The sequence below is a fragment of the Rattus norvegicus genome, chromosome 7 (genome assembly GCF_036323735.1).
Source record: "Rattus norvegicus strain BN/NHsdMcwi chromosome 7, GRCr8, whole genome shotgun sequence".
NCBI classification, from domain to species: domain Eukaryota; kingdom Metazoa; phylum Chordata; class Mammalia; order Rodentia; family Muridae; genus Rattus; species Rattus norvegicus.
Genome location: NC_086025.1, coordinates 132,860,688 through 132,885,556, shown reverse-complemented (window position 1 = coordinate 132,885,556; position 24,869 = coordinate 132,860,688). Strand labels below are relative to the sequence as shown.

Genomic DNA, 24,869 nt, shown 5'->3' with positions numbered 1-24,869 from the left:
ACCCGAGTGGGTCACGACCCACAGGTTGAGAACCCCTGTAGTAGATGACGGCATCCCACCACTGATCCTTCTGCTTCCCTCTCCTGAATGCTCAAATTACAGGCTCACCTGAGGTGCTCAAGTTACAGCTCGCACTGCTGTGTCCAGCCTTTTTGAAACAGGGTGTCCATACCCAGTTGGTTGGCCTGGACTTCATATACAGACCAGGTTGGCACCAAAGGCATAGATACACCTGCCCCTGTCTTCTAAATGCTAGGATTCACACTAAGGTGAAAATCACCACAGCCAGCTCTTTTGGGGACAAGTTCTCACTGGTCATCCCAGGAGGACCTTCCATTTGCGATCTTCCCTTCCTGCCTCAGCCTCCCAAGAACTGGCTTTTTTTTTTTTCTTTTTCTTTTTTCTGTTTTTCGGAGCTGGGGACCGAACCCAGGGCCTTGCGCTCGCTAGGCAAGTGCTCTACCACTGAGCTAAATCCCCAACCCCGACAAGCTTTTTCTATGGAACTCACTGTGTAGACCAGGCTAGCCCTAAAACTCAGAGATCCACCTACTTTTACTCCCTGAAAACTGAGATCAAAGACATTTGCCACCACCACCCAGCTCGAGAGATGGAATTTGAGAGCTGTGTCTTTGTTTCTGGTGTAGCCTCAAGCCCACCACAGACTGACACATGGACACTCTTAAAGTTGAATAAACAGTCTTTATTCCCAGTCAGCCGCTGCCACAGGGACCTTTCCCACACCGAGCAGCCCCGATCCTTACAATCCTTTGATCCTGGTTGGCTACACTTTGCTTAGCATTAATAGTTAGTGAGAAGCAGAACTACAGAAGCCAAAAAAACAAGGTTAGCACACTTAGGGTCTTTCCTGGATCCTAGTACTATGAACCAGGGTTTTCGATGGATTAGGTCTTTGTTTTAGCAGTGTTAGGGCTTATGTGCTGGTTTTAAGGTCAAAGTGGTACCATTAGTATAGTATAAGTTGTACTATGGGCTGGGGGGGATATTACCAGTTATTATACAAGCACCATACAAATATAATTAATACAAATATAATTAAGTTAAAATATAATTAAATATAAAAAGTAAAATATATGAAATATGTAAAAGTATATACAATATAATTCAATATAAATATAAATAAAATATAAAATACAAATATAATTAAATATAATTAATACAAATATAATTAAGTTCACTTTCCAAATACCTATACTAACTTTCAGTTATTTGGTTGTTTCATTAAGGCAGGGTCTCACGTAGCCCTGGCATGCGTTACACTCGTGAGGTAGCCAAAAGTGGCCTATGATCCTTCCGCCTCCTGGGTGTTGAGATTACTGGCTTGTGCCACCATGACTGGCTTGGATTCTCACTATTAAAGCCACGTGCTTTTCAGTTTTCACAGACTGTTTTCATCTTCCTCCTCCTCCTCCTCGTCTCCATTTTGCCTAAGTGTCTGCAGAATAGTTTATGACCACATTGATCCAATCCAGTGTAGTGGTGTGAGCAGTGGGAGCTGCAGACAGTCCTCAGAGGCTGGTCAGGACCTCCGGTCTTCACTCAGGAACTTGTAGGTAAGCACAGAACGCACCTACCTTCCTTTGGGCTAATCTGACAGCTCTGGCTGTGCAGCATTGATTTTAGGAGCTGGTGTGGTCTATTTACCCTGAAATTCCAATGTGTGTGTGTGTGTGTATGAATTTAGTTCAGTGGTAGAGTGTTTGCCTAGCACACAGCATATGCCACCACACCTGTCCAAAAAATAATACAAAACAAAACAGTCTGATGCGGGGCTAATGTTAATCCCAGCACTTGGGGAAGCAAAGGTAGCTGGATCTCTGAGTTCGAGACCAGCCTGGTCAGGTCTATACAGAGAAACCCTTTCTTGGAAAACCAAAACTACCAAACAACAACTTGTTTTAATAACACTTTTTCCAATGATGTTTCGTCTACGAATAAGTGTTTGACTATTATTTGACTCAGCTAAGAAGATGAATGCTTCTCCCCCAAGAGAATACAGCTCAGATCTGGGTGTGGACGGGCGTCTTCATTTATGTTACTAAGAAGAGAGAAAGGACGTTAGGACTCATTCATCTATCAACGACAAAAGCACTCTGCAGTCACATGGGAGCTTACCAACACCGGCCCAGTTTCTTGTGCTTCTCGGAGCAATGGCCGCCTCAGCTGCCTTTCTGCTCAGCTCTGCTTCCTTGATCCTCTCTCCCAGCTGCTGCCCACTTCCATTCACTCAGCATGGAGTGGAGGGTGTGGCTCAGCTGGCTGTGTGCCTGCTGACACACGCAAAGCCCTGAGTTTGATCCCCAGCACTGCACAAACTACAGCCACCGGGTGTGACCATGCCTATCCTCCCAGTGTGGAAGCAGGGAGATCCAGCTACTCGGGGAAAGTCACGAGACCCTGTCTGTTAATAAATAAAGCTTTATTAAATCTCAGCCACGTCCATTCTCTATGTGTGGCCTGTGGTCACTTTTGCAGTGACAGATGAGTAACTGTTACAGAGGCCGTGTGTTAAGGGAAACCTACAATATTTCCTAGTTGACTGTTTTGTTTGTTTGGGGCACTGGCTCACCGTGTAGCCCAGGCTGGCTCAGAACTCAGGCCTGCTTCTGCCTCCCGAGCACTGAGATTATAGGAATTTATCACTACGACCTATTAGTAGTTGGCTTTTCCACACAAATCATTTGCTGGCTATCGGTCTAGAAAATTTGAAAAAGCAACACATGAAGACCTGCACATGGTGTGTGTGTGTGTGTGTGTGTGTGTGTGTGTGTGTGTGTGTGTACTGTGTGCATGTGTGTACCAGTGTAGAAGGCCTTGGCATACATGCAAAGGTCACTGGACGACTTGCAGCTATTGCTCCTGGGCTTCCACAGAGGCTTCCAAGGATGGCACCCAGGTTGCCAGGCTGGCACAGCAAGGGCTCTTAGCAGCTGAGCATCTCACTGGGCCAAATCCTGATTCTTAAGAATGGTTGTACTAAAAACTAGCTCATAACATCCTGATAGGGTAGCATTGGCGCTGCAAATCTAAGCCCCCTGTGGTGTTCTTCTACCTATACTTTCAAAAAGAGCCTTTGGGACCTAGCAGGTAAGCGGCTGGAAGAAGATTTAGAGCCAAAAACCCAACACAGGCTACATGTTGCTGCTGTTGATGGGGAGAATGAGTCCTCACTGGCTTGATCCTGTGTTTTCTATCGCAGGGGTTCCATCTACCACAGAAAGCACGTGTTGGCGTACGGTCCCATATTGGTATCACACACCCTTTAACATTCTCATCCATGCTGGGTTCTCGCACCCGTGAGGCCCTGGGGTCCACTACCAGCCTAGTGCATACAGTGCTGCTACATTTCTGTGTTGTCTGGCCATCTTCTCTGCTTTTTGTTTTTTGACGGAGTCTTAGCCTCCTGAGTGCTGGTGTTTACAGGTGAGAGAGCGAGCCGGGGGCCTTGTACATGCTGGGCTAACCCTCTATCACTGAGTTATATTCTCAGTCTTTAGCTTATTCATGCTTGATGGTGTTCTTGCAAAACAAGCAGGCCATTAGCCTACGGTTATTTTTGTACCAGAGAGTCCTTCTAACCGATTAATTCTGAATCGAGACAGCCATTCACAGAGAGCCAGCCAGTCAATTGGTTATATAACTAGGGAGCTGCCGTGTGACCGTATCAAATAAAGCAAAGCCAGTATCATTACTTCCTGGTTCGGCTTATAAAGCTCATTTCCCAAGCCGTTTTAGCAGTTTGCTGATTTCCTATTCAAAAAGGAAACCTTTTAATGTTTGAATAAAGATAATTTGCCCAAAGTTTTTCTTCTTAAGTACATTAATCCAGAAATCAGTCTAGGTCAGAGTGATATTGAGTGATATGAGTGATATATGAGTGATATTCTGTTGTCGGTAAACTGCTCAACTCCTTAAAACTTGCTGGCTCATCAGCAGCTTTTTGTAGGTTTTTTTTGTTTTGTTCTTTTTGTGTCATTCTCACTCTGTAACACAGGACACCCACGGACTCAAGGCAACCGTCCTACCTCAGGTGCCAGGATGAAGGTCACATGTCATGTGTCTTTTGTCAGTGACCCCTTTAGGAGCTGTACGAATTTTTCAACCACAGTCCCTTATAATACTTATCAACACTCACATGAAAAGCCCAGAACCCCTTTCATTTGGTACTTCACTATCCCACACAGGAAAGGACACCATCAAAGGTCATCACGCAGAGAGGAATGGTGCTGGAGCAAGAATCTGAGGGCCAGATGGCCAAATGCTATGTGTCCTCATGGTCCCTTCAGCTCCTTGCATTCCTAGTGCAGAGACAGAAACCGCTCCTGCAGACACTATTGAGTCCACTCTAGGCTGTGTGCTATTACGCTTCTCTTAAAAAAGATTAAAGATAATTAAAAGATCTTTTTAAATGTATATACGTGTGTGAGTGTGTGATGTGTGATGTGTGTGTGTGTGTGTGTGTGTGTGTGTGTGTGTGTGCAGTTGCTCATGGAGGCCAAAAAATGGTGTCAGATCTCCAGGAGCTAGAGTCACAGGCAGTTGTGAGCCAACAGCTCAAAGATCACTTCAGCTACACAGTGAGTTCCAGGCTAATCTCTGCTTATATCTGATGACCCTCCTCTGTCTCAAAAGAAAATAAAGGGAAACCTCCAGTTGTTACAAAAAAAACAAAAAATAAAACAAACAAACAAACAAAAAAAAAAACCACAGACCACAGCTCTTGGAGAACTTGGACATCACCTAGTCTTCTCTCTAATCCTATGCTTCCCTGAGGAACCTCAGGTCCACTATGGTGAAGTGATTTAACGTAGTCTGAGCCAGTTCTCTTTGGCAGCTCTTTGCAGCACCGGGCATGGCCTCTTGTAAAATACCTTTCCACAGAACTTACCCTGACAGCACCAGGAACTTCCCTGAAGTTTCACTTAGACCAAACTTCTGGGTGAGTCTCAGATCAAACTGCTGGTCAGAGAGAGATAGGATGAGCCATAAAAGGGACCGCCAGGTTGGAGGCTGATACAGGAGCCACGCCTCCAGCAACACCGCGGCTGCTAGGGCTACGCTACGGTCACGAGTTGTACACGCCGCCGGGAGCGAGCACGTTCGCCCCAAGGCCGTGCGGGAGGCGGGAGGCGTGCGCGCCTCCGCGGCAGGGGGCGGGGCCCTGAGCAGGGCCGGGGCGGGGCCGCGGAGCTGTAGGTGCTGCAGCCCAGTTGCGACAGGTGCGCTGGGCAGAGCGCAGGACTGTGGCCGTGCAACGCGGAGCCCCGACGGCTTGTAAGCAGGTAAGCGCCTCCTCTCTCCTCGCCCCTCCGCAGCTTGTGTGCGCGCGGAGACCCTGGCTGCGCCCCTCACTCTCTCTGGGTATTTTGAGGCGATCAAGAGCAGGAGGCTCACTCCTTGGGGTCTACGTTGGAGGAGTCTCCCATGCTCCGCTCTCCCTTCTGGGAAGTCCGAGGGGCTGAGCCTTCGCTGCCCGGGCCTCTGGTCTCCCGCGGGATGGAGGGAAAGTGGCATTTCATCAAAAGTCCAAACTCCCTCTCAGGGAGGTAAGCCAGCAACTCTTTCCTTCTTCCACGCGGCCGTTCCTTCTCCAGTTTTTTGTTTTTTGTTTTTTTTTTTCCTCCTTTCCATTCCTCCAGATGAATTTTGGTTAAGACTTAACATCCTTCCGGACAGTTCCTACTTGCTATGTCCTTCCCAAATCGCTATGATGTGCTTGAGTTGGGACCCGCTGCTCACTCACATCCGTAGGTGTTAATATTAGGTAACTGTACACCCCCGGCCACACACACTAGAGGTTGAAGTTGTGGGTGCTAGGAGCGAACCATCTGGCACCCGTCCTAGCCTCCTTATTGGTGCTCACAACAATGAGTTTAGCTGATCCTGGTGAGAGATACTGATCTGCTATTGTCTTGCAACTAATTCTAGCTTTCAAAAATCTGCCTAATCCAAATGGTTCTGTTGACTTTACAAGTTAGCTAAAGACTCTGAGGTTCTCAGTTTTTAAGACGTTGCCACTTGGAGGACAGATCATCTTTTGCACGTAAGTGGGTAAGTGGGCTACTTTTTATCTACATAGTTACTGGTACAAATACACATTTCAGTTAGAGCCTTTGGTTGACCAGTCTTTTGGAAGTGCAAAAGTGTGCATGAAGTGTGATCATGTTTAGACAGCCTTCAAAAAAGCTACAACGTTAGCAGGAAACCCCCCCTCCCCTGTCATTGTCTACTTTTCTTCTCCTCCTCCTCCTCCTCCTCCTCCTCCTCCTCCTCCTCCTCCTCCTCCTCCTCCTCCTCCTCCTTCTTCTTCCTCTTCTTCCTCTTCCTCTTCTTCCTCTTCCTCTTCTTCCTCTTCCTCCTCCTCCTCCTCCTCCTTCTTCTTCTTCCTCTTCTTCCTCTTCCTCTTCTTCTTCCTCCTCCTCCTCCTCCTCCTCCTCCTCCTCTTCTTCTTCTTCTTCTTCTTCTTCTTCTTCTTCTTCTTTCCCTCCTTCTTTCCCTCCTCTCCCTCCTCTTCCTTTTTCTCTTTTTCTTCTCTTCTTCCTCTTCCTCCTTCTGCTTCTTCAAAGAATTCCTGACTAGCCTGGAACTGTCCATCTAGACGAGGCTGGCCTAAATGTGGCTGCCTCTGCATCTCGAATGTTAGGATTGAAGGTGTGCTCCACTGTCCCTGGCCTTCGATATATTTTTTAGAAGTTACCATTTGTGTGATATGTGTGTGTGTGTGTGTGTGTGTGTGTGTGTGCGTGAATACCAGCCAGCGTGCCATGGCAGACATGTGGAGGTCAGAGGACAGCTTATAGGAGTTGGTTCTCTCTACCTTGGGATTTGAGGTTCAAACTCAGGTCCTCAGACTTGTGAAACAAACATTTTCATCTTCTGAGCCGCCTTGCCAGCTCAGAGAAGTTTCTTCTTCCTTTCTTTTGCTTTCTTACATTTATTTAGTGTGTGTGTGTGTGTGTGTGTGTGTGTGTGTGTGTGTGTGTACCATGGCGTGTGTGTAGGTCAGAAGAGAACTGTGGGGGTCTGTTCTTTTCTTTTACCATGTGGGCTCCAGGGATTGAACTCAAGGTGTCAGGCTCTGAGGCAAGCACTTTTTACCTGATAAGCCATCTTCGCAGCCTGGAAAAGGTTATCTCTTCTTCAAGGTGTGCATGCACCTATATGTGCATTGAAAGAATAATTATGTTAGGAATTCCAGAGGGGACATAATTTTTTTCAGTGACTTTTATGCCCATTCTTTTGTGGATTCCAAGTTCCAAGAGCTCCGTCCCTTAAACAGTCTACAACTAAATGGGTTAGGCAATACCACAAATACAACTTAGAGTATTGGTGAAATCGTTTGCTGTTATCGTTTTGGTATTTCTGCTCTCTCTGCACCCAGCCCCGAAAGCCTCCTTCTTGGGGGTATCAACCCCTGAGGCATGTGCATGCTAGGGAAGCAACCCGACTGCCGTAATCTTATACCACTCATTTCTTGCCTTGTCTTTGGTCAGTCAACTCTGTAGCCTTTTGAAAATGGGAGCAGACCCTGAATTCTCCAGCAGTTCCGTCAATGGTTGGTGGGGCAGTTCTCACCGTTAATGTGTTAGACTCAGAAGCAGAGTTATCAGGTAATCCCGATCTGTATGTAGAGTCTCTGGGCCGAGACAGTACGCTGTCACCCTGAGAAAACTAGTGCCATTTTGTAAAAATGACCTCATTGTCTGACTTTGTTTGACTTGGTACATTCAGGCTTTGTTCCCGACTCTAGTTAAAGGTGGGGCCAAGTTTCAACCTAATAATTCTAGGAAGAGGAGGCTCAGAAGTGAAAACAGCTCTATTAACAGTGGAGACACTGTTTGCTGCGGAGGTACTCTTCAGGTGCCTTGCTTTGACTCTGGGTGTAGCTCAGTGGTAGAGAGTGAGTTTAGCATGCGTGAGAGACTGTGTTCAATCCCCAGCACGTGCACACACAGAATATAGCATGCACACACAGAATAGGAAATATGTCTTGCCTTATGCCAATTAGGGGAAGAGGTCTGAGCCTTTGAGGATACTTTGGGAAGTTTGACGATCTGGTGATCTGAGGTGTATGGTCCCCGTCGAAAACACTTCATCTGACCGCAAGCTTTTTGTTGAGGTTTTGGGGTTTGGGAAGGGGGGGGATTCTGTCTCATAGAGCTCAAGCTAGCTTCAGATTGCTATGTAGCAGAGGCTAGACTTGAACTCCCACACCTCTTGCCTGCGTCCTTCAGAAAACCACACACTATAGGTGTACACCACCGTTCCCGACTGTTTAACTGGTTAGCAAGGCCCTAACAGACAAAGGGTGGACATGACATGGTCCCTCATAGGATCCGTCTTAGGTTTTCTTTTTTCTTTTCTTTTCTTTTCTTTTCTTTTCTTTTCTTTTCTTTTTCTTTTTCTTTTTTTCGGAGCTGAGGACTGAACCCAGGGCCTTGTACTTGCAAGGCAAGCGCTCTACCACTGAGCTAAATCCCCAACTCCCGTCTTAGGTTTTAAAATGAAGGCTTTGAGCTAATAGCGAGTGTGGTAGCTGTCTCACTGATTTGAGGGGTGGTACTGATGAGCACGTTTCTTTGATGTTGATTGTCTCGTTGCCTCTGTGCCCCGGGAAGTATTTCCTGATAGAAAGTTTTGTAGAGGTGTCGGGGTTTTTTTTGCATGTGTTATGTATTGTGAACATCTACAGATGTGCCAAATGTCATTTTAATTTTTCCGAGAGTTCCACCAGCCAACTGTAATCAGGTATAGTTAATTTTAAAATTCTGCCAGAGGTTTATCAAACACATACACACATAGGGAGAAATGTGAGTGTCGGAGATCACTAGGTATCTTTGCTAGAAATGACTACCACATATTGGGGGAAAATGTCATTATTTAAGTTGAAAATGAACCTAGCACTAGTGTGTGTATATGAGTGTGTATATGTATATGAGTGTGTGTTTGTATGTGTGTGTTGTGTGTGTATGTGTACATGAGTGTGTGTATGTGTGTGTATATGTGTGTGTATATAAGTGTGTGTATGTGTGTTTGTATATGTGTGTATGTATGTGTATATGAGTGTGTGTATGTATGTGTGTATGTTTGTATATGTGTATATGAGTGTGTGTGTTTGTATATGTGTGTATGTATATATGTGTATATGAGTATGTGTATGTATGTGTGTATGTGTGTATGTTTGTATATGTGTGTATGTGTGTATATGTGTATATGAGTGTGTGTATGTGTGTGTTTGTATATGTGTGTATGTATATATGTGTATATGAGTATGTGTATGTATGTGTGTATGTGTGTATGTTTGTATATGTGTGTATGTGTGTATATGTGTATATGAGTGTGTGTATGTGTGTGTTTGTATGTGTGTATCTATGTATGTGTATATGAGTGTGTGTATATATGTGTATGCGCACGCGCAAATGCATGTCATGGCATGCCCGTGGTTATCAGAGGACAACTTGTGGACATCATCTCTGCTCTTCCACAGCGTAGATCCCGAGGATTGGATAGGTCGCCTTGCTTGACGGCAGGAACATTTACCTCCTGAGGCATGAAGCTGGGCTACAGCTCCCAAGCGTTCTCCATTCCATATCACTACCGGATAGCTTTAGTCATAGATGGCTTTCATTTAATTGGAAGAGTGCTCATTCTACAGATAGGAAATGCTTGACACTGTCCCTAAGATAACTTATGCTAGAGGAGACTAACCTTTGGAAGGTCGCTGGGGTCTTTAACTGTGCTTTCTTTTTTTTTTTTTTTTTCTTTTTTTTTTTTTCGGAGCTGGGGACCGAACCCAGGGCCTTGCGCTTCCTAGGCAAGCGCTCTACCACTGAGCTAAATCCCCAACCCCTAACTGTGCTTTCTATAGGAAGGTAGAACACTCCATTGCAGACCATGCACAGGAACCTCAAGGTGTGGTTAAGTCACTTAACACAGACAGGCTCTTCAAGCTTTTGGTAACAAATTAGTGGCTTTACATAGTTTCTGCTTTATTACTGGGCTTGAGGTTCTTTGGTAAATGGTACCTTAAAGGGATCATTCTGATGTGTCTATGCTGTGGCTGGAGGTAAAGTTCTGAGATTCAAAAAACCTTTAGGATTTATGTTTATCTTTAACTCTGTGTGTGTGTGTGTGTGTGTGTGTGTGTGTGTGTGTGTGTGTGTGTGTGAGAGAGAGAGAGAGAGAGAGAGAGAGAGAGAGAGAGAGAGAGCGCGCACAAGCAGTTATTGCATGTGAATACAGGTGCCCAAAGAGGACAAAAGCATCAGGTCTCCCTGGATCTAGATTTACAGGATGTTTCAGGATGCCTGATGTGGGTACTGGGAATGGATCTTGGGGCCTCAGGAAGAGCTTAAGGGTCCTTAACCACTGAGCATCTCTCTACACTCAAATTATTAGTGATTGAATGAAGACTTCTTTTCACTAGAAGCAGGAGGTCTCACCCAACAACAGTCCATCAGCTAGCATGTTGCAATGATTTTCCATCATTTTAAAACATTTTGGTTTTTATGGGGCTGGAGAGATGGCTCAGCGGTTAAGAGCACCCGACTGCTCTTCCAGAGGTCATGAGTTCAATTCCCAGCAACCACATGGTGGCTCACAACCATCTGTAAAGAGATCCGATGCCCTCTTCTGGTGTGTCTGAAGACAGCTACAGTGTACTTATATATAATAAATAAATAAATCTTTAAAAAAAAAACATTTTGGGGGGCTGTTCTGTCCTCCACACTGGGTAATGGCAGCTGCATAGCATCTGACTCACGTGCACACGCTACTTTTTAAAAGGTATGAGTTGTTCATCATTTTATAGGTAAAATCGTGCCGCCTGCCTGACTGGTGGTGGCCCATAACCTTTAATCCCAGCACTCAGAGGCAGGTGGATCTCAGTGAGTTCCAGAACAGAGGGGGCAACATAGAGAAACTGTGTCTAGAAGCCCCCTCCAGAAGGACCTTATTTGGCAGCCCTTTTATATCCTGCAGTGAGGGACAGGTGACACTGTTTCCCCCAAGATGAAGAGGCTCCTGTGCGGGCTCAGCTCCGTGGTTCCTCCTAACGGTTGCCTAAGCTTCAGGCCTGTACCTTCTAGGTTTAGAACACAGTCGGTCCAGAAAGGTTATTCCAGAACGGGCATAAATGAATTTGAAAACACGCAAAGTCTTTTTTTTAAGTGACCTCTCCAAACATGGGGGTGAACCTCTTGCCTATAGTAAGAATCTTCCCCTTGTATTCTTCACAGGCTTGAGTGTCGTAAATAAAATCTCTCAGGCTGTAAGTTTAGTGTAAGCAGAGGACAGTTTCATAGTTTGGGTGCAAGGGCTGGCTCAGGCTCCAAACCCAGCCCCTCCCCCAGAGTTAAGTATCCATACCATCCAGGAGGGAAACAGTAGGAATCAGCTTCAGCTTTGGCACCCCACAGCTCAGTGAAACCTCCTTCTGTAACTTTTTCTGTACTGGGGGATCAAGACTAGGGTCTTGAGCGAGCCCTGCAAGCTCTTGACCACTCAGCTGTGGCCCTAATCCCCCATATTCTTCAAAATCTGAAACGTAAGCCTGTCTGTGTGGACATGCTATCCTGAGACTTCTCTCTAATGCCCTGTCACTGTCTTCCTTGCTACAACTTAGCAGTAGTAACAGTACTATTAACAACAATAACATTGTTTTTAAATGTTGAGACTGGGTCTCATATAGCCCAGGCTGGCCTTGAACTCCTGATTCTCCTGCTTCTACCTCCCAAGTGCTGAGACTGAAGTCATGTGCCAGTAGGTTCAGCTTAGCGGATGCTTAACGCCCTGTGCCAAGCAAGCCTTGGTGGCATAGATTTGTGTTCCTAACTCCTCCAGACACTGAGGCAGATGGATTGCAAGTTCAGGGCAATCCTTAGCTACAATGTGCATACAAGGCTAGCCTGGACAACTTACTAAGTCTCAGATAATAAGTAAAAGGGGGCTGGTGGGACAGCTCAGTAGGTAAAAGTGCATTCCACTCAGGCCTTGTTTCAGTTAAGATCACCATTGCTGCGATGAAACACCACGACCAGAATCAAGCCGGGGAGGGGTTTATTCGGCTTACACTGCCACAACACAGCTCTTCATCACGGAAGGAACGACAGGGACTCATCAGGGCTTTCTCACCTGCAGTGGTGTGAGCACCTGGCATTTGCGTCTTTGCAAACATTGATCAGATATTCCTTTTTAAGTTTTGCTAACTTGATAGGCACTTGAAGGCAGTTGACTTCATTTGTATTTGTTCACTTTTAATGAAATTGAGTCACGCACTGTATGCTCGGCTGGCCTAGAGTGATGCACCCCGCCCCAGCTGCTGGGATTACAGAATGTATCACCTGGCTTTCTTGTCTTTAATGTCCAGTCCCTGAGCATTTGTCACACTCTCATCTCCATTTCTCTTTCAGTGACTTGCCTTTCGGTCAGTCTACTCATTTTTGTTTGGTCTTCAGGGCTAAGGGTTTTTGCTTCTTTCATTTATTTGGAGTCTGAGGAGGACATGGGGAAAAGATGGGCTCCCCCACCAGAATGAATGAGTGGGTTGAAAAAAGTGGAAAGTGGGGGCTGGAGAGATGGCTCAGTGGGTAAGAGCACTGTCTGATCTTCCAGAGGTCCTGAGTTCAAATCCCAGCAACCACATGGTGGCTCACAGCCATCTGTAGTGGGATCTGATGCCCTCATCTAGTGTGTACTTATATAGAATAAATAAATAAATCTTTAAAAAATAAAAAGTGGAAAGTGTTAGAATCAGGGCTGTGGTGTGGACAGAGCTGGGGACCCGCCCAGTAGGTGATTGTGGACAAGTCACTCATTGACCAGTCTCTATAAAGGGTTGGGCTCTTGATCCCAAAGTCCGACCTGTAAGACTACAGTTAGCTAGACGTTCTGGAGTCACTTCTAGTCCTGTCCCACCCTGCTCCCCATTCCAGATTCCCTAGGGAAGGTCGGATGCAGTAAAGACAGTTTCCTCTTGAGTCAGTCTTCATGGAACCCTAGGATAAATGCTTTAGCCTTTTAACTCTCAGGACTGCAGAAGTTAAAGTAAAAACCGGTGCAGTAATCCCGTAGAATGACCCTTGGGAAGCTCGTGGAATAAGCTAGAAGAGCCCCAGAGCCCCGATGGCCTATCCTGTGTGATGGCTATGAACCAGGTCTCACCCCGACAGGAGGATTGATGTTGCTGTGTCAAGTTATTGGACAATGCCTGCTGGCCAAACAGAAGCTGTTCCTAGTTTTTACTCTGTGATTTGTAGAAGCTCACTTATAAAGTGTTACTCTTTGATCTGATCACGACTGCTTACGCCTGGAACTCCTGCATTTGACTGAGACAAGGAGGATCGTAAGTTCAAGGACAGCCAGGGCTATAAGAAGAACTTATCTCAAAAAATAAGAAAGAAACTTAAAAAAAAGATACATAAGATAAATATTCATTTTTATTTCCCTCTTAATTTTATTTTTTTAAATCTGTTTTAATTGTTTGTGTATGTGTGCAAGTATGCCACAGTGCACACATGGAGGTCAACTTTCTTTTCTGTTTTTCAAGACAGGGTTTCTCTGTGTAGCCCTGGCTATCCTGGAATTCACACTGTAGACCAGGCTGGCCTCAAACCCAGAGATCCAGCATTGTCCTCCTCCCAAGTGCTGGGATTAAAGGTGTGCACCACTACTGCCTGGCCAGACGATGACTTTCAAAAGTGAGGTGTCCTTTCTCTCCTGTGGGAGCCAGCTGGGGTTGTCAGGCACCGTGCAGAGCCATTGAGCCATCCTACCAGTCTTAGGGTTCTAGTTTTTTATTTAATGTGAATGTATGTGTGTCTGTGTATGAGCCCAAGGAAGCCTGAGACGAATCGGCTCCCTGAGGCTGGCGCTGCCTGATGTGGGTGCTGAGACTTGAACTCTGGTCCTCTGCAAGAACAGTGTGTGCTCCTAACCACTGATCCATTTTTCCAGCCCCCTAGTCTGATATTCCTGAGACAAGATCTTACTGGGCCTTGAACTCGCTGAGTGTGTATGTAGCCCAGCAGCAATCGTGGGTCTCATCGGGTCTTCATTTATTTAACTGTTTATTTTTGCCAGAGCCTTTGAACAGTCCTCTAAGGGACATCAGGCTTCCCCCTTTCAGTCCAGCAGGGTTGCCACAAGAACAAACAAAAAGGTCAAAAGGTGGATTTTTCAAAATATGGCTTCCCAGATCGCCTGCGTGCACACTGCCTTGGCGTGGTCAAATGCGGGTTCTCGGGTCCCACCTAGACCTCTGGGGGATCTGCGGGAATGTGACGTTGAATGGTTCTTCTAGAGTTGTGTAGACACTCCAGGGAGCCAATACCCAAGGATACTGTCTAAATCTCAGTACGTGTCCTTCAAGATGCCCCCAGCGTGTTTCTCCAGCCTTATCTCTCCACACTACCCGCCCACCTGGCACCGCCACGCCAAGTGATTCATTGTTTCCTGGACCCGCCCGGTTCCCTTCCTGCCTCCGTGCCTCTTCGGTTCCCACAGCCTCCAACTGCCCCCACCCCATTCCTGATGAACCCCCGTTTCTTAAGGATCCAAATAAAACGTGACTTAAAAAAAAAAAAAAAAAAAAAGTCCTAAACAGGCATATTCTAGCATTGGCTTTTGAGTCAGTGTCTGTGGTTTTATTTTTGCTTCATTCCTCGCCTTGCCACTTGCCGGAATTATTGCTTCCTTGAAAGATTACAAGGGCTCTTACGGAGGAGGCTTTCTGTTTCGTTGTAGCTATAAGGCACAGTGAGCAATCACAGTATATGAAATATATCTTATCTTGCATCCGTAGTGTTATATAGCAGTTAAAGTCCTCTCCCGACTGCTTGTAAGTTCACCGTGAACCCGGCCGCCACTGCCTCTTAGTCAGCTCTTAGCTCACTCTCCAGCAATTTTATTCCTGCCTCAGGGCCTTTGCCTAGAACATTCTCCTCATCTTATCCCCTGGCTGGTTGCCTGTATCCTCCCCCTCGTTCTGCATTCCGCTCAAATGTCATTCATTTGAGCTTTCTGGAGCAGCGCTGGAGCCTCTGTCCCCTTCTCCCCAGTACCCCGATTACCCTTAGTGGGCCGCCCGCCCCAGTCACATCCTTCATTTGTCCGGATTCCCCAGCAGCATGGAAGTTTCCTGAGAAGAGAGACCTTGCCTTTCATTGTGGGTTCTTAGCCGCAGACCCTGCCCAGTGTGGTGAGAGCTCAGTAAATATTTGCTGAGCGAATGAATAAGCAGTGAAGATAGACCTCGCGTTTTAACCAGTCTTGTGTGGGTTTGCAGCCCAAAGGGGTGTGGCACTGTCTTTTAAATGGACAACAGCCCGAGGAGCTACATGTGGGTTCACATCAGGTGGCACCCTCTGAGGATTTCTGGAGGACAAAGGGGACAGTGGCAGCTGGGATTTGGTTCCATCGGTGCAGATTTCCCAGGTGATCCCAGGATCAGGACACTGGTCTGCTGCCACCATGTGCGCCTGCGCGTCTGCGCGTCTGTGCTTCTGCTCGCTGAGTTGCCATCGAGAGAACATGGCGCTTTTGGTCCTCACTAGTCTCTAACCCCGTTTGTTTGTTTGTTTGTTTGTTTGTTTGTTTGTTTTTCGAGACTTCTCTGTGTAGCCCTGGCTGTCCTGGAACTCACTCTGTAGACCAGGCTGGCCTTGAACTCACAGAGATCTGCCTGCCTCTGCTGGGACTAAAGGCAAGCGCCACCATGGCCCTGCTCTCTCATTATCCTTTAAAAATCTGGAATCCAGCGGGTAAATGCCTCAGGAACCAGCAGGCTTCTGCCTTCCTCTCAGGGAAAGAAACTACCCAGAGCCTCCCAGGAACGCTGAAATCCTTTCTTACTTGGAATAAGACCGAGTAGAAATGCTTTGACATTGGCCGCGATTTGGGTTTGCTTACTGACAACTAATTAAACCTGACATTATACCAAAACTTTTTTCTTCCCCCTCCCGCCTCTCTCTCCCCCTCCCCCCTCCCCTGCCTCGCTCCCTCCCCTCCCCCTTTCCTTCCCCTTGCACACCCCCCCCCCCATTGGCCTTGAACTCACAGCTGTCCTCCTGCTCCAGTCAGTCTCCCTAGGCCTGGGAGCCCAGGTGTAAGTAAGCCCATGCCTCAGGTAACATGACTTCCGGTCTTTTCCGTTTTTCATGACTGGGTGGCCTTGCGTTTTGGTTCTAGCTTTCCCAAACATTGGCTTTAGGTTTTATTTCGTGAATGCCTTTCACTGCTGGTTAGGTTTTCGAAGTGCTCTTGCTTTTTCCTCTCGCATAACTCTTGCTCCGAATATTTGTGTCATCTAATATCTGGCTTTTAAAAGAAGAGTTTGGGGGGGAAAAAAGAATAAAAGAAAAAGAAAAAAGGAAAAAACAAAAAAGAAAAGAAAAGAAAACAAACAAAAAAACCAACAACAATGACAACAAAGAAGAGCTTGAGCGGCATTCAGTGAGTAAAGCCCCTCCCACACAAGCTGGAGAAGCTGAGTTTGGATTCCAGAACCCAAAACAGCCTCACTCAGTAGCTCTCCTTTGATGTTCCTAGGACAAGATGGGAGGCAGAGACAAGAGACCCTGGAAGCATAAGCAGGAGAGAGAGGGGGGAGGGGGGACAGAGAGACAGATACAGAGAAAGACAGAGAGAGAGAGACAGAGACAGAGAGAGAGACAGAGAGACAGAGACAGAGAAAGACAGAGAGAGAGAGAGAGAGAGAGAGAGAGAGAGAGAGAGAGAGGACCCTGCCTCTAATGTGGAAAGTAGAGACAGACATCTAAGGTTGATCTCTGACCTCTACATACTTGCTATCATGCATTCATGCCTGCAGTCGCACACACACACATACACAGACACACAGACGCACACACACACCACATAGGCAAAGATGTAAAAAACAAAACTGAGACCCTGTGAAGTTGACTTGTCCATGCTACCGGAAAGACTTGTCCGTCGGCACTAAGAGACACACATTACAATTAAACCGTTGATACTAATGCTAAGTGCGGCTCACTTCTGTACTTCAGCCCTCGGAAGATTGACACGAGAGGAACTTAAGGTCATTTTGGCTACATAGCAAGTTCGAGGCTATCATGGGTTATATAAAAACAAAACAAGAAGCTCAGAGATGAGAGATGGCTCAGCGGTTAAGAGCACTGACTGCTCTTCCAGAGGTCCTGAGTTCAAATCCCAGCAACCACATGGTGGCTCACAACCATCTGTAGTGGGATCTGATGCCCTCTTCTGGTGTGTCTGAAGACAGCTATAGTGTACTCATAGGTAATAAATAAATCTTTAAAAAAACAAAAAGAGCACTGGTGTCTTCTAGAGGACATTTCCAGCTTCTACATAGTGACTCAGAACTATCTGTTCCACAAGATCTGGAAACATACCTGTAAAAGGGGTGCGGGATATTAATATATTAAATTAACATGTTAATATTTGTAATTAATCCCTAAGAAGTCATTCTTGGGGGAGTTGCGTGGCTTGCGTGGCTTGCCGTGTGGTTTGCCAACTCCTTACGGGACCACCCTTGGTTAAAGCACTGCCCTGTGTTCCTCCTCTCAGGTTTTCACAGAAAGGCAAGATTAGAGGGCTTGCTTGAGAGGAGTCACATTTCGGTGAGTCTGTTTAATCCTCCTGCCTGACAGACTTGGCTCCATGATCTGCACTGGCTCCTCAGATTGAGCAAGCTCTGGAGAGAATCATCTAAAATTTCAGATAAGGATAAATGAAGCCAGGCCTTTCCTGGAAATGGCCAATAGTGAAACTAAGGAGACCTGAGTCTGGAGGCCGTGACTAGTTACTGAGGACATGGTAAGAAGGTCCTTCTGCCTTCAGGAGCAGTTTAGGACCCTCCTAACATAGCCTTTCTCAAGACAGGGTAGCCCTGGCTGTCCTGGAACTCAGAGGTCCTCCTGCCTTTGCCTCCCGAGTGCTGGGATTAAAGGTGCAAGCCGACTCCCCCAACTGATTATTTTTCTTAATTAAGCCTGTAATTGGCAAGACCTGTGACCACGTGGTTTGCAGACAGTGGTCTGTTTGGTTTGTTTGTTTTTCAAGACAGGGTTTCTCTGTGTAGCCCCTGGCCGTCCTGGAACTTGCGCTGTACACTAGGCTGGCCTCAAACTCAGAGATCTGCCTGTTTCTGCCTCCCGAGGTCTGGGAGCGCCACCACTGGGTGTAAGATACGTAGTTACACTGTGGGACTTTGTTGAACACTGTAGAGAAAGTGCCGCACAGCACTGTGTTCACATATGTGGTCATGCGTGATCCCATGCGTGTGAGACATCTGATGGTCATGTATGTAATGGGGCAAAGGTTAAAGGAGAAACAATCTGTGCAGAGCCTTGTCAGCTGTCCATTTCCAATCTTTCCCAAGCAGACTTTTTTTTTTACCTCACCTTAACTTGAACTTATTGGCAATCTTTTTCTGTCAGTTTCTCTAACTGTACATTTAACAAAACCAACCCTGCTGAAAACCCTCGTGTGAGCTGTTTGCCCCCCCCCCTTGCGTTGAGTTAATAATTATCGACAGAAGTGGAGAGGCAGGGAGGAAGCAAAGGGACAAAAGAACAAATTAGTTATTTGGGAAAGAGGTGGAGGTAAGCATATGTGTATGAGAGCTGGTAATTAATTTAGAGGGAGAAAAAGACTAGAGAGGTTCTCGGGGATTTTTTTTTTTTTTTTTTTGGTTCTTTTTTTCGGAGCTGGGGATCGAACCCAGGGCCTTGCGCTTCCTAGGCAAGCGCTCTACCACTGAGCTAAATTCCCAACCCCTCGGGTGATCTTTTTATGACCTACAAATTTCTTTTTTCTTTTTTTTTTTTTTTTTCCGGAGCTGAGGACCGAACCCAGGGCCTTGTGCTTGCTAGGCAAGCGCTCTACCACTGAGCTAAATCCCCAACCCCTCAAAGCAAGTTTTTAAAAGCTATTAAATTATATTTTATATTTAAAGAAGATATGTGAAAATTACCACAAATATATGTCTAACAAGCTAATTTGGGTTTCCCTTTTTTTTAAGTGTTTTTGTTTTTTGTTTTTTTACATTAAATTATCTTGCCTATACATGTGTCTGGACACATGTGGATTAAGGAAAGGCTTTTGGAGTGAACTCTCTCCTTCCACCATGTGGGCTCCGTGGAGAGGTCAGGTCATCTGGCTTGGAGCCGTCTTACCCAACCTTGGTTGGGGTTTCTAGACTGCAAGAGATGGCTACCACTAATCTACCACCAGCCCAACCTTCCTTTCATTGGTGGATTTGTCTGAAACAAGTGGAGCCTGCGGTATCCCATGTTCCACAGCCACGTTCTGTTTTGTTTGTTCCCCCTAAATGAACAGGAGTACGTTTTCCTTCTGAGCCTCGTGTTCTTTTTTTTTTTTTTTTTTTTTTGGTTCTTTTTTTCGGAGCTGGGGACCGAACCCAGGGCCTTGCGCTTCCTAGGTAAGCGCTCTACCACTGAGCTAAATCCCCAGCCCCTCGTGTTCTTCCTATACAGATTACTCGGCCCCTTAAATACACTGTGACGGAATTTCTGCATGCAGCACTGTGAGAATTAAATACACCTCTCTGCGGAGTTACTCTGAAGCAGCACATACCTGTACTCCCAGCCTCCGAGCTCTGTAGTGAGTACAGGTTCAGCCAGAACTTCAAAGTGAAACCCTGTCAGGAAAACAAATAAGGAAACAAAACAAAAAGTTGGCCTAGCATGTTGCTGTGAGCCTGTACTCCCCACACTCCAGAGGCAGAGGTAGGAGAGTTGCAAGTTTCAGTTCCAGGCCAGGCAGGGCTGCATAGCAATAGCCTGCCTTAAAAAAATGTCCTCTGAGTTTGAGGCCAGCCTGAGCTACAGAGAAAGTTTCAGGCAGCCAGGGCTACACAGAGAAACCCTGCCTCAAAAAAACTGAAAGAAAAAAAAAAATAGCTTGCAAGATGTTAAGGAGGGGTTGTTTTTGTTTGTTTTTTTGTCTTGTTTTGTAATTTAGTTTTTCAAGGAGAGGCTCTCAAGTAGCCCAGGCTGGCCTCAAACTCCATGTGTAGCTGAGGACAGCTAGATGACCTAAACGTTTGTTTATATTTATTTTGCATTGTGTGCGTTGCGGGTGGGAGGCATTCATAAATGCCTCAGCTTGTGTCTGGAGGTCAGAGGACAGCTCTGTGCAGTCAGCTCTCTCCTTCCAAGAGAGACTCCAGGAATCTTGGGCTTGATTGTTAGGCTGCAGTCACCTTGTTACCCACTCCGTGACCTCAAAGGCCTCCTCTGTTTCTGAGCCTCTGGCCACAGTCTCCCAATTGCTGGGATTCCAGGTGTGCGTCTCCATGCCTAAGTATTGTGCAATGCTAGGAATGGAGCCCACGGTCTTGGGATAAGAATGTGAGCATTCTACCGATTCCACTGTAGCCTCAGCCCCAAACATAAGGTACTTTAACTGTCATGCACCCACCATTTTTTTTTCTTTTCTATTTTTCGGAGCTGGGGACTGAACCCAGGGCCTTGCGCTTGCTAGGCAAGCGCTCTACCACTGAGCTAAATCCCCAACCCCGCACCCACCATTTTTACCAAAGTTAGTTTAGCAATGAGCTAAAAGCTTCAGAAGACAAGGCTTTAGGGAATTGTCTTAATGGTGCCCAGAAGTAGATATTATTTACCCTGTATGCTAACCCAACAGAGGCAGGCAGGACAGAGATGCAGACTGGGTTGGGGTTTCTGGACTGTATCTTTTGCAATCTTGACAACCCTAAAAAAGGCTGTTCAGACTGCCCTGGACACCAGAGGTGTGATTCTCAGCACGCCGTTACCACGTGGGAATCAGAGTCCGTGAGACTGTTAAAGTCTGGTCTGTCACTGTTTCGGTTGTTTGGAAAACAAAGGTCTCACTCCAGAGCCCCAGCCGGCTGGATAGAACTTGCAGCAATCCCCCTGCCTTAGCCTCTGGAATAGATGGGATGGCAGATGGGATGGCAGGTGAGAATAACAAGGCCTGTCTGGTTCTTCTACCTTTCTTTTTATTTATTTATTTTTACTTACTGATTTATTTATCGAGGGGGCAGCCTGTGGGGGTCGGTTCTTCTGTTTCACCATGTGCACCCCAGGGAACTGAACTCAGGTCATCGCGCTTGGCAGCAAGCACCTTTACCTGCCAAGCCGTCTCCTCCGGGACCCTGTTTCTAAAACGTGCAACTGTATGACTCTGAGAAATTTGCTTAATTTCTCCGAGGCTAATTTCTTCCTCTGTTGGATGAGAATGCTTGCTTCGTGATGTCACAAACACCAAGTGAATGAGCCATGTGTAAAGCTGGTGGCATATGGTTAGCATTCAGTCATTGATCCTGGGGCTTTCGAAGCTGCTGTGGCCTGGCAGAGATGCAGTTCCCTGGGTAGGAGGCTAGGGCCTCTGTCTTCCTCCCTGCTCTGGCTAACACGACCCGGGGAGTAAGACAAAACTAGCTCCCAGGTCTCTTTTGCACTGGAATCCTAGAGGAGCCATTGCAGGATCACCTTTGGACTCCCTGTGAGAGGTTCAACTCTAGCCCGATGTCATTGCACACTGTGAAATTCCAGGAACTGGGAGGCTGACCCAGGAGGATCAAGGGCTCAAAACAAGATGGAGCCTCTGAGGCCTGTCCTAATAGTCAGATGATATTTGGATAGCCCCTCCCCGAGTAGGAAGTGCCGGACTGGTAGGACGAGGGGAGGACCTGAAACAGCCCCCAAACAGTGAGTTTCTCTTAAGGCTGTGGGGCCATATAACGCCAGTCAGGCTTCCCATTGGGCTGGGCACTAGAGCGGTGAGATGTGGGTACGAAAGAGACATCTACAAAGACATGGTTCTCATCGGTACATCCAGTGCCATTTATGCTCTCAAGGAATATTAATGAGATCTGGATAAGAATCAGACACCAGGAAGGGACAGCTGCTGGGAGAGACAGCTTAATCATGCAAGGAGTTACATGTGACAGTCAGAAAGCCCTCCTGCAATTAAAAAGCATAATTAAGTTGTAGAGGTAATAAACCATTTATGAGTAACATTTGAAAAGAAACGCCAGTGAGATGGCTCAGCTGGTAAAAGCACGTGTTCCGTACGCCTGTGACCTGCTTGGATCGCCAGAATCCATGGCGGAAGGGGAAAATTCGTTCCCCAACAGCACGTATTCCAAAGGCCTGATGAGCCGAGTGGGATTGTCAGAATTCATGGTGGAGGGAGAAATGCAATCTCCAGAAGTTGTCCTCTGAACTCCAGACGTGTGCCACAGCACAAGCATGTCACACATAAACACAGCACACATACATATACCACACAACACAACAGATGCACATGTACCACATGCACACCACACGCATATATCACACATGCATACCTACATACCACACACACACATACACAAGCAACTACATTCACACACATACACACACATATATCACACACACATACACATATCACACACAAACCACACATATACATACATACACATATACCACTCACATACATACACACAGACACCACATGCACACCACACCATATATACACACACATGCACGCACGAACACACACACATACATCACAAGCAACCACATACCCCACACACATACACTACACACACATACACATCACACACACACACACACCACATATATACACATACACATATACCACACATATACATACACCACATGCACACCACACACACATGCACACACACACACACACAGAATTATGACTTTAAAATAAATGTAGTTTCACAGGGGCAATACCATTTTCCACATGTCTCTCATCAGGCTGGGGAAAAGTTAAAACAATGTGGGCTCTCTCATACAGCAGCTGTTTCCAGTATAGAAATTGATGTGGCTTCTCTGAGAGAAATTCAGGAAGGTCTGCTGAAAAGGCTCCTTGGCCCATCAGATGCGCACTACGGGTGGGCACTGCGCTCAATTCATTGCAGGCATCTCACCATGAAGAGCCAAGCAGCCTAAATGTTCGTTGGCACTGCCTTGGTAAATAAGTTCTACCACACAGCATGGTGTTGTGCGGTTCAGGATGGTGGAATATTTCTTTGCTACCTGAGGTGGGAAAACAGACAAGAGGAAAAAAGAAAAGAACTACTGTAGAACAAGGACATAACAAAAAGCCTTTGGCTACCTCTCATGTGTGTGTGTGTGTGTCGTTTGTGAGGCACAGTTTCCATATAGTCTTAGTTGGCTTCTGAGAGCCCAGGCTAGCCTTGAGCTGGCAGCACCCTCCCCCACTGGTCTCCTTAGTGCTGGGGTGACAGGCATGAGCTGTTATGACCTGAAGAACTACTGCACTGTTTAAATGTGTGTTAACTCCTCGGCACCTCAGTTCCCTCATCTGTAAAGTAAGCACTGCCTGATCAGGTCGGCAGGCGAGGGCTGGGCAGAGTGGAGAGGCAGGGTGTGGAGACGGAAATGTTCGTGGACTCCACCCTCGATGCCCAACTGTGGCCCTTATTAAAGATGAAAACTCTCAGTACTGGGAGAGACAACTGGAATTGGGGGGTATTTTGGGGGAGAGGTACAAACCTAGGGCAGTAAAAATCTATGAGGGATTCATAGCTAAGACTCATAGTAAGGGAGGGCACAGAGCCTGAACCAACCATCTCCTGTAATTAGGCAAGACTGCCGTGGAGGGATTGGGACACCAACCCAGCCACAAAACCTTCGACCTACAATTTGTCCTGCCTGAAGATATGCTGGGGTAAAGGTGGCGCAGAAATCGTGGGAGTGGCCGACCAATGACTGGCCTAGCTTCAGATCCGAGCCACGAGAGGGAGCCCACCCCTGACACTGTCTGGAGGCCTGGGAACCAAAGGCTGGACAGCCCAGAGACCTAGCTAAAACCAAACATGCCTGGCAACAAACAAACAAACAAGCAAAAGATCCCAGATGCTATCCTGCTACACTCACAGACGGGAGCCTAACTTAATTGTCCTCAGAGACGACTGATGGAAACAGATGCAGAGACCCACAGTCAAACATTAGGCGGAAGAAGAGCGGGAAGAATTGCAGGAGCCAGAGGGGTGAAGGACGTCACAAGGAAACAGGCAGAATCAAGTGACCTGGGCTCGTGGGGGCTCCGTGAACGGAGACTGGTTCAGGAGACTGAGCCACCAACAGGAAGCCGACACGGGACTTACCTAGGCCCTCTTTGAATACGTTACGATTGTGAGACTTGGTCTTCGTGTGGGACTCGTGACAGTGGGAGTGGGGGGTGTCTGATTTATTTGCCTGCCTTAGGGACCTTTTCCTCCCACTAGGTTTCCTCATTCTGTCTTGATATGAGGGAGGTGCCTAGTCCCCCCCCCCCCCCCCAGCTGGGGCTCTACCACTGAGCTAAATCCCCAACCCCGGAAGTGCCTAGTCTTACTGCAACTGCCATACTTGGTTGATATCCCTGCGAGGCCTGCCCTTTTCTGAAGGGAAATGGAGGAGGAGTGGATGGGCGGGACGCACGCAGGCACGCACCTGCACGCCCGCGCGACATAGAGAAGAGAGGAGGGAAAACTTTGGTGGGATGTAATATATAAAAGTATAAATTTAAAAATTTTGAAAAAAGTTGTAGGGTAAAGAAGGCATTCTACTCTGGTAAACTTTTGTTCTAAAAACATGAACCCAAAACAACAATTTTGGTTGAGAGTGCTGGAGAGATGGCCCAGTGGTTAATAGCACTGACTGCTCTTGCAGATGGCCCTGAATTCAAATCCCAGCAACCACATGGTGGCTCACAACCATCTGTAATGGGATCTGGTGCCCTCTTCTGGTGTGTTTGAAGATAGCTACAGTGTACTTACATATAATAAATAAATAAATAAATAAATAAATCTTTAAAAAAAACTC

At 46.7% G+C, this 24,869-nt stretch overlaps 1 protein-coding gene and 1 long non-coding RNA gene across 3 annotated transcripts in view; one reads left to right on the top strand and one right to left on the bottom strand.

Moving 5' to 3' along the window:
• The first annotated feature begins 5,213 nt into the window (after nt 1-5,213).
• The window catches only part of Lima1 (LIM domain and actin binding 1), a 99,788-nt gene continuing 80,132 nt past the window's right edge, over nt 5,214-24,869 (top strand). Inside the window, exon 1 of one of the 2 annotated variants that reach the window (NM_001191615.3) lies at nt 5,214-5,303. Coding sequence is in view for 1 of the 2 variants with exons in the window: in XM_006257354.5 (XP_006257416.1) it covers nt 20,958-20,981 (24 nt within the window). In the remaining variant the exon portion in view is untranslated. Of the gene's footprint in view, nt 5,304-20,833; nt 20,982-24,869 lie in introns of those variants that run through there. The other variant, XM_006257354.5, reaches the window with a different exon arrangement.
• On the bottom strand, nt 9,762-24,066 carry LOC134479574 (uncharacterized). The gene is made up of 2 exons (XR_010053094.1): nt 23,940-24,066; nt 9,762-23,075 (listed from the first exon to the last, which is right to left on the bottom strand). It is a non-coding gene; the product is annotated as an uncharacterized LOC134479574 (long non-coding RNA).